This window comes from Alosa sapidissima, chromosome 8 (genome assembly GCF_018492685.1).
Source record: "Alosa sapidissima isolate fAloSap1 chromosome 8, fAloSap1.pri, whole genome shotgun sequence".
Taxonomy (NCBI): Eukaryota; Metazoa; Chordata; class Actinopteri; order Clupeiformes; family Clupeidae; genus Alosa; species Alosa sapidissima.
The window spans coordinates 33990850-34003349 of NC_055964.1; the positions used below are offsets into that span (position 1 = coordinate 33990850).

Consider the following 12500-nt stretch of genomic DNA (forward strand, 5'->3'; position numbering starts at 1 on the left):
TTCTCTGTGTCCAGATCTTTCTCTGACAGATGTTTGTTTATCTTTATCTTTGTTTATCTTTATCTTTGTTTATCTTTATGTTTGTTTGTTTATTACCTCCAGCCCCGCCTACAGACCCGCCCACTGTGGTATCCGAGGTAGCCGCGCTGGCTCCTCCCACATTGCTGTCAGTCAACCGCACCTCTGAGGGTATCCTGTTACAATGGGTCCCGCCCCCAGCGGACTCTCTACCAATCACAAGCTTCGTCCTGCAGGCCCGCCTTGAGGGAGGAAAGTGGGTGACGCTGGACGGGACCATCAACGCCAACAGCAGTGACATGCTAGTGCAGGGGCTACTCAAGGTACACACACACACACACACACACACACACACACACACACACACACACACACACACACACACACACATACTGGTACAGGGGCTACTCAAGGTACACACACACACACACACACACACACACACACACACACACATACTGGTGCAGGGGCTACTCAAGGTACACACACACACACACACACACACACACACACACACACACACACACACACACACACACATACTGGTGCAGGGGCTACTCAAGGTACACACACACACACACACACACACACACACACACACACACATACTGGTGCAGGGGCTACTCAAGGTACACACACACACACACACACACACACACACACACACATACTGGTGCAGGGGCTACTCAAGGTACACTCACACACACACACACACACACACACACACACACACACACACACAAACACTCACACACACACACATACTGGTGCATGGGCTCCTCAAGTACACACACACACACACACACACACACACGCTGGTATGAGCATATCACACTACTTCGTAAACGGCAGCTGTGATTATGCCCACCTGTGAATAACACGTTTCCCAACCCTACCTGTAAACATCACCTGTGAATAACACACCTGTGCCCCCCCCCCCCCCCAGGACTCTCTGTATGACCTGCGGATGCTGTCACGGAGAGACCAGCTGGTCAGCGAGCCCAGCCAATCAGTCAACATCTCCACCTCAGGTGAGTGTCTTAAGGCTCACTAGACAAATCGTGTGTGTGTGAGGGTGTGTGTGCTGATGTGAGGTAATGTGCACTGCATCATGCTGTCTCTGCGAGTGTGTGTGGTGGTGGGGTGAGCTAATGTGTATCCTGCATTGTGTGAGTGTGTGTGTGTGTGTGTGTGTGTGTATTTGTATGTGCCTAGATAGATAGATAGATAGATAGAAAGACACTTTATTAGTTCTGAAGATAATTCTGCCATCTAGTGTATTTCCATACTTACATACACACATAGTTTTTTGTGTTTGTGCCTGTGTGATGAGGTAACATGCATCATGCTGTTTCTGTGTGTGTGTGTGTGTGTGTGTGTGTGTGTGTCCTGTGTTAGGGATGGACGTGTACCCAGTACATACCAGCCTTTTGGCCTTTATCCCGGAGCCGCTGCTGGCGGGGGTGATTGCGGGCGTGTGCTTCCTGTTGGCCACCATCGTCCTCTCGCTCGTCACCATCTGCATCATGAGCCGCCGCAGAGACAGGAAGAAGCGCAAGAGGAGAGACGGTAACCACAGCAACAGCACCAACACTCTAACTCCACCATCAACACTAACGCTACTAACTCCACCAACAACACTAACACTACTAACGCCATCAACAACACTAACATTACTATGTCCACCAACAACACTAACGCTACTAACGACAGCAACAACACTAACGCTACTAACGCCACCAACAACACTAACGCTACTAACGCCACCAACAACACTAACGCTACTAACGCCACCAACAACACTAACGCTACTAACTCCACCAACAACACTAACACTACTAACTCCACCAACAACACTAACACTACTAACTCCATCAACAACACTAACGCTACTAACTCCACCAACAACACTAACACTACTAACGACAGCAACAGCACCAACACTCTAACTCCACCATCAACACTAACGCTACTAACGCCACCAACAACACTAACACTACTACAGTAACTCCACCAACACTAACACTACTAACTCCACCAACAACACTAACGCTGCTAACTCCACCAACAACACTAACACTACTAACTCCACCAACAACACTAACGCTACTACCTCCACCAAAAGCACTAATGCCAAAAAAATCAACGTATCTAACAACCGTACCTAAAATATCTGACCCAAACAGATGCATCGTAAAAGGACCAATTTCCGCCCTTTTCATTCAAAAATTCGAAATGTTTTTTAATACTTCAAAATAATAATTGATTGATGAACCTTACCGTTTTTAGGAGCCGTAAGTGTGTAGATTTGCACAAAAGCTGGTTTGGCTCTTAGCAGGAGCATTTATTGCCCAAAATACCCGCTTTTGTTTACCGTGCTCGGAGTTTGGTGCTGGGCTGGTGTGTACTCTATTTCCGCCCACTCACTCGGCCCATCAAGGTGCAATGAGGCACATTAAAATGTAGTGGTGAATTGAAAAAAACATTTAAAATCATTTTTAATCTCTCAAGACCCCTACTTCACTAGGTAATCCACTTATTAGCTCAGATCAGTGGAAAAATACTGCAGAAAACTTCCAACAAAATTCCACTGGAGCTCCAGATGGTTTTGTATGCACAACCTTACAACACTGTTTACAGCTCTACGAGTCACTGTACAATCATTTTGTCATTTTTGGTACATAGCTAATTTAGGTACCCTTATGGTGTGGGTGCTTGTGTTTCTTTGAAATCCACCATCTTGATTTGTATAGAAATGGATATTAAGTGACACATACACGCAACAGGTAAAAATAGGGCACGGACGGTAATTGGTCACTTTCCGATATAACTCATAGTAATTATTCATCCCCTGGGGATCAATAAAGTATCTATCTATCTATCTATCTATCTATCTATCTTTCATCATAGAAAGCTGTCTCACATCACTTCATTTACTACACAAAATATTACACACACACATACAGCTTTTGTTTGTTTGTTTTTGTTGTGTTATGAAACATTGCGCTATATGACTTTTGCTCTTTGCCTTCCTCAGATATTCCGCCGGCCTTCCGGAAGAATCCATCCCCAGAGTAAGTCCTCTGCAGCGACCAGGCTTCACACACACACACACACACACACACACACAGAGTAGATGCCTTTAAGCCTCTGCAGCGACCAGGCTTCATTACAGAGAGCAGATGCCTTCAAGTTGACATATTCGTAAATGCATTAGGCTTCATTTAGTAAAGTAGACCAGAGTTCACTCACACCATTTTGAGTATAAGATCTACGGACATTTGTAAGGTATTAAAGTGTTGAGTGTGTATGTTTGTGTAATGCACTGTTGGGCTGGTCTTTATATTTGAGTAATGCACTGTTGATCTGGTCTGTAATGGACATAAGTAAAAAAGACGATATGTGTGCGACGTGCATATTCTCACATCCCTCTCTCTGTAATGGACGTAAAAAGACGATATTTGTGCATATTCTCACATCCCTCTCTCTGTAATGGATGTAAAAAGACGATATGCCTTTAACTCATTGAATGCCAAGCTGTTTTCGGAAGCTTTGTCCTAGAGTGCCAGCAATCTAGACCATTGTTGATGATTTTTGTACAGCCACAGCATATTCTGTGTTATAGCTATGAACACATACAATAGCTCAATTAAAAGGTGAGACTTTAAGCTCTCGGTGGGTGCAAACCGTGTATTTCTACACGCCTCTGTTCCTGAGAAATCCCAAGATAAACAGTGGCTAGTTTTCATCAAAATCGCTGTTTTTTTTTTTCTAGAAATGGAGATAAACGTATTTCATGAAATATGAAGTGTTGCCTGTAAACTTTCCTCAAACTTTTCTCAATGAGTTAATATACGTAAAAAAGACGATATGTGTGTGTATTCTCACATCCCTCTCTATGTAATGTGTGTAAAAAAGACGATATGTGTGCGTATTCTCACATCCCTCTCTCTGTAATGTGTGTAAAAAAGACGATATGTGTGTGTATTCTCTCATCCCTCTCTCTCTCTCATCCCTCCCTCAGGCCTCGCTCTCCCTCCAACAGCCCTGACAGCGTGCTGAAGATGAAGCTGTGTCCACCGCTGTCCTTCTTCCCCAGTTCGTCCTCCTCTTCTGACCGCTCCTCCTTCGACAAGGGCAGCCGCAGCGAGTACCACGACCAGCGCAAGCAGCTCCTGTCCGGCACCTCGCCCCCGCCACGCTACACCCTCTTCGAGAGCCACCTGGGAGGGTCGCCCTCCGCCAACTCCGCCCTGGAGTCCATCGCCCGCGGCCCCGACGGACGCTTCGTCGTCCAGGCCTACGCCCCCGGATCCAGCCCCGCACACCTCAAGCGGAGCTTTAAGAAGGACTTCCCACAATCCCCTGGGAGGGGCTCCTTCCGGGACTCGGGCCGAGCCAGCCCGCTGGACGCGGATCAGGAGGCGCAGCGCTGCTCTCCACTGGCGCTGGCGGTGGACGCGTCCGTGGCGCCGCACCTGGAGACGCTGGCCGAGTCGCCGGGCCGGGTCAGAGCCATGGCGCGCAACTTCTCCCGCCACGGCTGCTTCTACTCGGACGACGAGCAGGCCGGCTCGGAGGCGCTGCTGGAGCGCGCCAGCTTCTACTCGGACAGCGGCGAGAAGCGTCGCAGCAGCTACCGCGGCTACCGCGGCCCGACGCACCCCGAGGACCTGCTGCCCGGGCTCGCCCGCCGCGGCCGCTACCAGCCCATGGAGCCGGACGGTCCGCTGAGCCCAGACGGCACGGCGCTGACCCACCTGGAGGGCGCCAGCGACAGCGAGCTGAGTGGACCGAGCCGGCGGCGGCAGCGTCTGGTCAGGGAGCGCGAGGAGATGGAGCGCGAGCTGCAGGGCTACACCTGCGGCCTGCGCGTGTGGGACCGCGTCAGGGAGGAGCGCAGGGCTAAGTCCGTCAGCCCGCTGCGCTCGTGCCGCAGCCCCGCGCCGGACGCCCACCAGCCGGACGCCGAGCCCGTGTGGAAGCCGCAGGACGTGAGTCTGCGCCCGCGCAGCCAGCGGCCGAGCAGCCTGGCGCACCGCGTGTCCGACTACCGGCGCGGCTGCTACTTCGGCAGCACCAGCAGCCCCATGGAGCGGGCACTGCCCGCCTCGGCCTCCTACATCACCTGGGACATCAGCCCCGTCAGCTCGCCCACCAGCCTGGTGCCCCCACCCCACAGCCTGTCCGAGGGCAACACCCCCCGTGCCCAGCGCCCGCTCTCGCCCCCCTCGCCCCCCCAGGACGACTCGTCCGCCGCTGACCACAAGCTCTCCCGCACCCCCCTCTCACTCCTCTCGCCCACCTCACACAGCCCCGCGACCTCTGACCCCGCCGCCGACCTGAACTGCGGCCGCAGCCGGAGACCGGACCGGCCCGCCGAGAGGGTCCAGACGGACGTTCCGCTGCGGCGGGCCCCGGTAGCGGACCTCAGAGACCCGGACACGGGAGCGTCGTCGGCGAAGCCGGTCACTCCGGTGTGTAGCGAGCCTCTGCAGCCGGTGTGTGAGAGCGTGCGGCACTTCGAGGCCGAGCAGGAGCGGGCGGCCAGTCCTCGGTCCAGCCGCTCGACGTCCCCCACCACCCTCACGCCGGACGAGATGGCGGACGATGCCTCGGACGAGGAGCGCCATGGCGACAGCAGGCCCAGACGCACGCCCTCCAGCTACTCCACGCTACCCTACGAACAGCAGCGGTCAGGCGGCCGGGTCAAGTCGCCCGCCGGTGGCGGCCACTTCGACAGCCCCGCGGTGGAGGAGCTGGCGGGCTCGTCCGCGCTGCTGGACTCGGAGCGGGAGGCGGTCAGGGCTCGGTCCAGGAAGAGCGAGCGTCTGGCGTTTGGCGGGAGCCCGAGCCGCGCCTCTCCACTGACCCTGCTGGAGAACGAGAGCGTGAGCGTGAGTGACCAGTCGACCCTCTCGCGCGTGTCCGAGAGCATGAAGGCCCGGCTGGTGCCCCCCCCGCCGGCCGCCCGCCTGTCCCCCGTGCAGACCAGCGCCATCCTGGAGTACCTCAGCATGCCCGGCTTCATCGAGATGAGCGTGGACGAGCCCGTGGACGACAGCGACGCCACGCCGACCGCCTGGCCGCCCACCGCCGACTCCGAGGCCTCCTCCCTGCTTACCGGCGAACCCGACGTGGTGCCCAGGAACTGGGGGGGGCACCCGCCGGACGGCCCCCCGCCTGACCCCACCCAGCAGCAGAGCACGGTGCCGGACGAGCGCAAAACTCCCATCATCCCCGTGGGCCAGCCCAGTGGCCCTGAGATGCCGGCGCCAAGGAGCGCCGTGTCCAGACACCGCAGCGTCCCGCGTCCAGCTCCCGAGCCCAGAGCTGGAGACGAGGAGATGGAGGAGAGGCGGCCGGACAGCACCCAGCCCCTGCTCTCCGTGAAGACGCGAAGTCCCGCCCGGCAGGCCCAGAAGATGGGCGCCGACCTGGCCCACACGCTGGTCAGCGCAGCGCGGAGCGTGGCCGCCGTGGCAACCCGAAGTCCAGAGCGCTTCGAGCGCTTCGAGCGCCTGCCGCTGCAGTCCAGCCCGGAGGAGGAGCCGCGGCGGGAGCCGGCCAGCAGGACCAATAAGATCGCCTCGCGCATCTGCCAGGCGCCTGTGCCCTTCATGAGGAAGTCCATGAGCATCGGCCCCTGCAGGACGCTGTCCGGCGTCGGGCCCCCGCGCCCTTTCCTCAGGAAGTCCATCAGCCTGGCCACGCACAGCTGGGAGCCGCTGGACGAGCCCAGGGCGTACGTCTCCGAGCGCTACTACAGGGACGAGCTGCCGCACCCCGACGCGCGGGTCAAGTCCTACAGCCTGGGGCGGGCGCCCCCGTCCTGCTATGGCCGCCCCGGAGCCCTCTGGCATGGACTGGTGCCCTTCCATCGCCATGGCAGCGGTAGCCTGGAGCGCCAGCATCCAGTGGACAGACCCTATCCCATGGACCGCCCGCACCCCGCAGAAAGACCCTATCCCATGGACCGCCCGCACCCCGCAGAAAGACCCTATCCCATGGACCGCCCGCACCCTGCAGAAAGACCCTATCCCATGGACCGCCCGCACCCCGCGGACCGGACCTTCCCCGTAGAGCACCGTTCCCACCCTGCAGACCGACCCTACCTCTTAGACCACTCCTACCCCCCCCTTGACCGCCACTACCCCCCCGAGCGGCCTTACCCCCCCAACCGGCCCTACATGCTCCCCTCCTACCTCAGTCCTGCCCCACCCATCCTGGAGGACCCACGGCACGCCCCTGACCCCCCCATCTCTACGCGCCACGACTGGCCTGACCCGCGCCGGCAAGCGGCCGTCTTCCCCGACGCAGCACGCTGCCCGCTCACCTACCAGGAGACCCTGCGGGCGGCTCAGCACAAGTACGTGCCCCTGGACCCCTCCTACCCCCTCCTGCCCCCGCGGCCGGGCCCCAAGTACCCCCGGCCCATCGCCGCAGACCCCCGCCACGACCACCAGAGGGCGCAGCTGCCGCGCGGCTACAGCTGGCCCTCGCCGTACCAGCCGGCCCCCCTCCCCCTGCGGGAGCTGGACTTCCCCCGCGAGCCCCGCGAGCCGGACCGGGCGCTGGTGCCCAGGGAGGTGGAGTACCTGCGGGAGAGCCGAGAGGGCAGGGCCAGCTATGCCAGCCAGAGCAGCGGGCACGGGAGCGTGGGGCCCTACGGGCACGGCGGCCACCTGCGCCAGTCTGTCTCCATGACGCCCACGCTGCTCAGCTCGCCCGAGACCACCGAGGAGAGCCAGCGGCTGCGGCCCGACGCTGAGTTCCGCAACCGCCGGGCACAAAGGTGAACACACCTACTGCGACCTTTGACTCTACTGCCACGGCAACGGAAGGGAGCGCCACGCCACGTCGCCCACCTCTCCCACACTCATGTTATTTTCTCATAATCACATCTCATTTCACGCCTTCAGTTGCCTTTTGTGTTTGTGTAAATGTTTCCATCTGTGTTTGTGTGTGTGTGTGTGTGTGTGTGTGTGTGTGTGTCCATGGTCAGAAGGAACACGTCAGTGGATGAGAGTTATGAGTGGGATGCAGTGGAGCAGTGTATGGACCCTGATGTTCTGGGGGGACTGAAGGGGGAGCAGGGTCCAGCCCGGGGGGGTCGTGGGCAGGAGCCCATCAGGGACCCCCCCTGCTCCTCACCGGACCCCCAGGACCCGCACAGCAAAGGTGAGAGGACCTGTGAGAAGCCTAATGTGTGAGAGTGTTTGAATTGGCCCTACAGGCCCTACAGACTGGTGTGGTTTGTGATGAACTGACCCTTTCCCTTCAATCACTTCTCCTCTCCTCCTCCCCTCCTCTCCTCTCTCTCCTCCTCCCCTCTCTCTCCTCCTCCCCTCCTCTCCTCTCTCTCCTCCTCCCCTCTCTTCTTCTCCACCCTCTCCTCCCCTCTCCTCTCTCTCCTCCTCTCCTCTCCTCTCCTCCCCTCTCCTCTCCTCCTCCTCTCCTCCCCTCTCCTCTCCTCTCCTCTCCCCCTCCTCTTCTTCCCTCCTCTCCTCCCCTCTTCTCTCCTCCTCCTCTCCTCTCCCCCTCCTCTCCTCTCCTCTCCTCCTCTCCTCTCCTCCTCTCCTCTCCTCTCCTCTCCTCTCCTCTCCTCTCCTCCTCTTCTCTCCCCCTCCTCTCTCCTCTCCTCTCCTCCTCTCAGGCCTCTCCTGTTCCTTGAGTCCTCCCCCCGTATCCCACGCTCCTGGGAGTGAGTGCAGCCGTTCCCTGAGTGAGGCTCGCTTTAACGCGCTGCGTCAGGAGTTCCAGGAGTACTGCCGGGCGCAGGAGTCCTCCTGCCCTCGCGAGCCCTTCTACCCCCCGTCTGACCCCGAGTCCGACTCCAACTCTGCCCTGCTCTGAGTGCTCCTCGCCACCACCCCCAGCCCACCTGGTCTGTTGCCACTTCCTGACCACCTCCTCGCCTTCTCCTCTCCCTCTCCTCTCCTTCTCCTCTCCTCATATCTCCTCATATCTTCTCACATCTCCTCATATCTCCTCATATCTTCTCACATCTCCTCACACCTCCTCATATCTTCTCACATCTTCTCACACCTCCTCATATCTTCTCACATCTCCTCCTCTCCTCACTTCTCCTCACATCTCCTCACATGTATGGAGATCATGGAGTTTTACATATAGAACATGTACAGGCATGATCAGACTATAGGGGCCGATTTGTCGCCTGTAAAATGCGAGCTGCACTATGTTTTAATTAAAGCACGAATGACATTGGCTGCTTTTCCGTTTGAAGTTTGAACTTTTTTTAATTTAAAAGCAACATGCAAAACACTCAACACAAAATACTACACAAAAGCAAGACATCTCTCGGAGCAACAACAGCGTCCTGTGTGATTGTGCCCTAATATATGCATATGTGTTAGTGTGTTCTAGTGAGTGTTTACTGACGTGTGTGTGTGTGTGTGTGTGTGTTCTGTCAGAGTTGTGCAGGTCAGTAGTGGCTAACGATTCATCTCTGTCTCTCATCTCTCCAGAGTGCTCTGAAGAGGGTGCTGAAGAGGCGTGTTGAAACTGACTGGACATTCCTGCGCTGGGCTGTGCTGCCCTCCAGGGGCTCTGACCAGGACCGTGTGGTCAGACATACCCATCCACATGAACTGAGGGTGATCCCTGACCAGGACTCTGTGGTCAGACACACCCATCCACATGAACTGAGGGTGATCCCTGACCAGGACCGTGTGGTCAGACATACCCATCCACATGAACTGAGGGTGATCCCTGACCAGGACTCTGTGGTCAGACACACCCATCCACATGAACTGAGGGTGATCCCTGACCAGGACCCTGTGGTCAGACATACCCATCCACATGAACTGAGGGTGATCCCTGACCAGGACTCTGTGGGCGTGTCCACATGAACTGATGGTGAGCTGGACATGAGCCTCCTTCTGAGGAACATAACACATACCCACTGAGCTGGACATGAACCCTGACATGAAACCTCCTCCTGAGGGTCCCACAGCAAACCCACTGACCAGGGCGCAAACCCACTGACCAGGGCCTCCTGAAATCCACTGACCAGAGCCTCCTGAACGCAAGCCCACTGACCAGGGCCTCCTGAAATCCACTGACCAGAGCCTCCTGAACGCAAGCCCACTGACCAGGGCCTCCTGAACGCAAACCCACTGGCCTCACCACTGCTGTCTAAGCCCAAACATGTGGGCAATGAAATGGATGAAACTCCTCCAACCAAGAAAAGGAGAAAGACGTGGACTTCACACTGCAAGCTAGGGCCACTCTTGGACAATCTGATGCAATAGATGACCTACCTTTCTGAGAGCACTGTTTAATGTTTTTTTTAATAACAATAGCTCAGTTATAAACACTCCTGAATTCAGCCAAGCTTTGGGCAGATTCTTGGCCCAGGTTTTATGCCTAGAATCTGCCCAAAGATGAAATGAAACCCTGCGTGTGTGTGTGTGTGAGAGAGAGAGTGTGTGTGAGTATGTGTGTATGACAGGTAACCTTTCTCCACTGCCAGTCTGTAGAAATACAGGTGTCCATTACACAAATTCTATGCTCAGGTCTTCTCTCCCATCTTCCGTAGATGAGTTAGCTAGCTCATCAGTGCTGCAGTTCTCCACTCTGCAGTTCACTCACACACACACACACACACACACACACACACACACACACTCTCTCTCTTTCTCACACACACACACACACGCTCTCTCTCTCACACACACACATACAGATACAGACACACACACACACACACACACAGCTGCACTGTGAGGAAGACTGACGTTGCTGTGAGGGGACGGTCATGCTGCATGTTCTTGCTGCGGGGACGGTAGTTCATACCCAAAGGCGCATACTTATGTCTGTATGCACAGGCATTGGTCAGTCCTACTGATAATGTCTGCTGTAAGTAGCCAGGCACTGGTCCACACTCCTGTCACTCCTGGACATCTGCATCTCTGGGTATTATGTTTAATGCTGTTGTGGGAAATGCCTTCCATGTGCTCCCTGTGTGCATCAGTGGTGGCCCCCAGCCTGCTGCTCTAGTGACCTCTAGTGGCCGAGAGCTGCAGTGAGGGACTAGGACAGCGCACCACTGCTAATCCCCTAGACCAGCAGAAGACAAACTTGAAATTCTCCCTCCCCCATACCAACACACACACACACAGACACACACACACAACACACACACACACACACACACACACACACACACACACACACACACACACACACACACACACACACACACACACAGTCACAGACACCTTTGAGCCTGTGTGTCTCTTTGAACACTGTGACTTAATGAGAGCCACGTCCCTGGGCTGGGTGTTAAGGGTGCTGAGGTGAAGGGCTCATGGGTAACGTCTCGTCTCGTCTCGTAATGTCTCGTTTAGCAGCCCAGAGCGAGACGAGCTCGGACGTCCTCAGGGGACGGCGTCATGTGACACCTCAGTGCAGCCCTCTGTGTGCCTGTTGGCCCTTCATCATGCGTCGTGTGCGTGTGTGTGTGTGTGTATGTGTGTGTGTCAGTACTGTTCTCATTTATTCTCGTACCATTTGTGTTTGTATACCCACAACCTCCACCTGTTACTCCGTGTTTCATATTGTAGATGTCAGATTTTATATGTTCTCAGGACACTGTGCAAGAACATGAAACTATCTTATATTTAAGATGCTACTGTAACATTTTATAAGTCAGAGTTTCTCCACTTTTTGATAAATTGTTTGTAATGTTTTGTACAAAAGGAACAAGTTGTTGATTTTATATGTTATTTCATTGTGTCTACGTTACTGTTATTTTTATATGTTTGTATGAAATAAATGGATTTAAACTATATTACTTCTGTTAGATGTTTCTTTTTTGTCATTTCATGGGATCAGTCTATTCACATGAAATTGGCCAAAACATGGTTGGTGACCGACTTTCCCGTTTTTCTTAAACAAACACAAACATGGGTCACGTAATGCGGCCGCTTGGCTAATCACCCAGCAGGACATGAACTAAATGCCCAAATGTCCTGCTTCTGCCCCACACCCAGCAGGACATGTTTCAGTCTTGAGACCACACACACTGCATGGGCCTACTGCTACCACACTGCATGGGCCTACTGCAACCACACTGCACACCTGGTGAGGATGTGTGGGTATTTAACGATGCACACCTGGTGAGGATGTGTGGGTATTTAACGATGCACACCTGGTGAGGATGTGTGGGTATTTAACGATGCACACCTGATGAGGATGTGTGGGTATTTAAGGGGTTGTTTGCGCTCTTGATCTGGGCTCTTTTCTGTTAATCACATTTTCTCTTTTATAGGCACCTTTGGGTGATCACTCGCCCTCACTGGCACCTTCTCTTTGTTTATCTCTTTAACATCATATTGACACTGATACACACACACACACACACACACACACACACACACACACACACACACTTCCATGCATTCTTTTACTTTCCCCTTGTGTTTACAGTTATTTATTATTTTTGATGACTTTATCTC

The 12500-nt window shown here is 55.0% G+C and overlaps 1 protein-coding gene across 1 annotated transcript in view; it reads left to right on the forward strand.

Annotated features, from left to right (window-relative positions):
• igsf9b (immunoglobulin superfamily, member 9b) overlaps positions 1-11774 on the forward strand; it is a 65382-nt gene extending 53608 nt beyond the window's left edge. The window contains exons 15-23 of the mRNA XM_042100317.1: positions 103-341; positions 965-1049; positions 1417-1587; positions 3056-3092; positions 4043-5266; positions 5303-7813; positions 8024-8199; positions 8675-8905; positions 9507-11774. Coding sequence (XP_041956251.1) covers positions 103-341; positions 965-1049; positions 1417-1587; positions 3056-3092; positions 4043-5266; positions 5303-7813; positions 8024-8199; positions 8675-8874 — 4643 coding nt within the window. The 3' untranslated portion in view covers positions 8875-8905; positions 9507-11774. The remainder of the gene's footprint in view (positions 1-102; positions 342-964; positions 1050-1416; positions 1588-3055; positions 3093-4042; positions 5267-5302; positions 7814-8023; positions 8200-8674; positions 8906-9506) is intronic.
• The last annotated feature ends 726 nt before the right edge of the window (positions 11775-12500 follow it).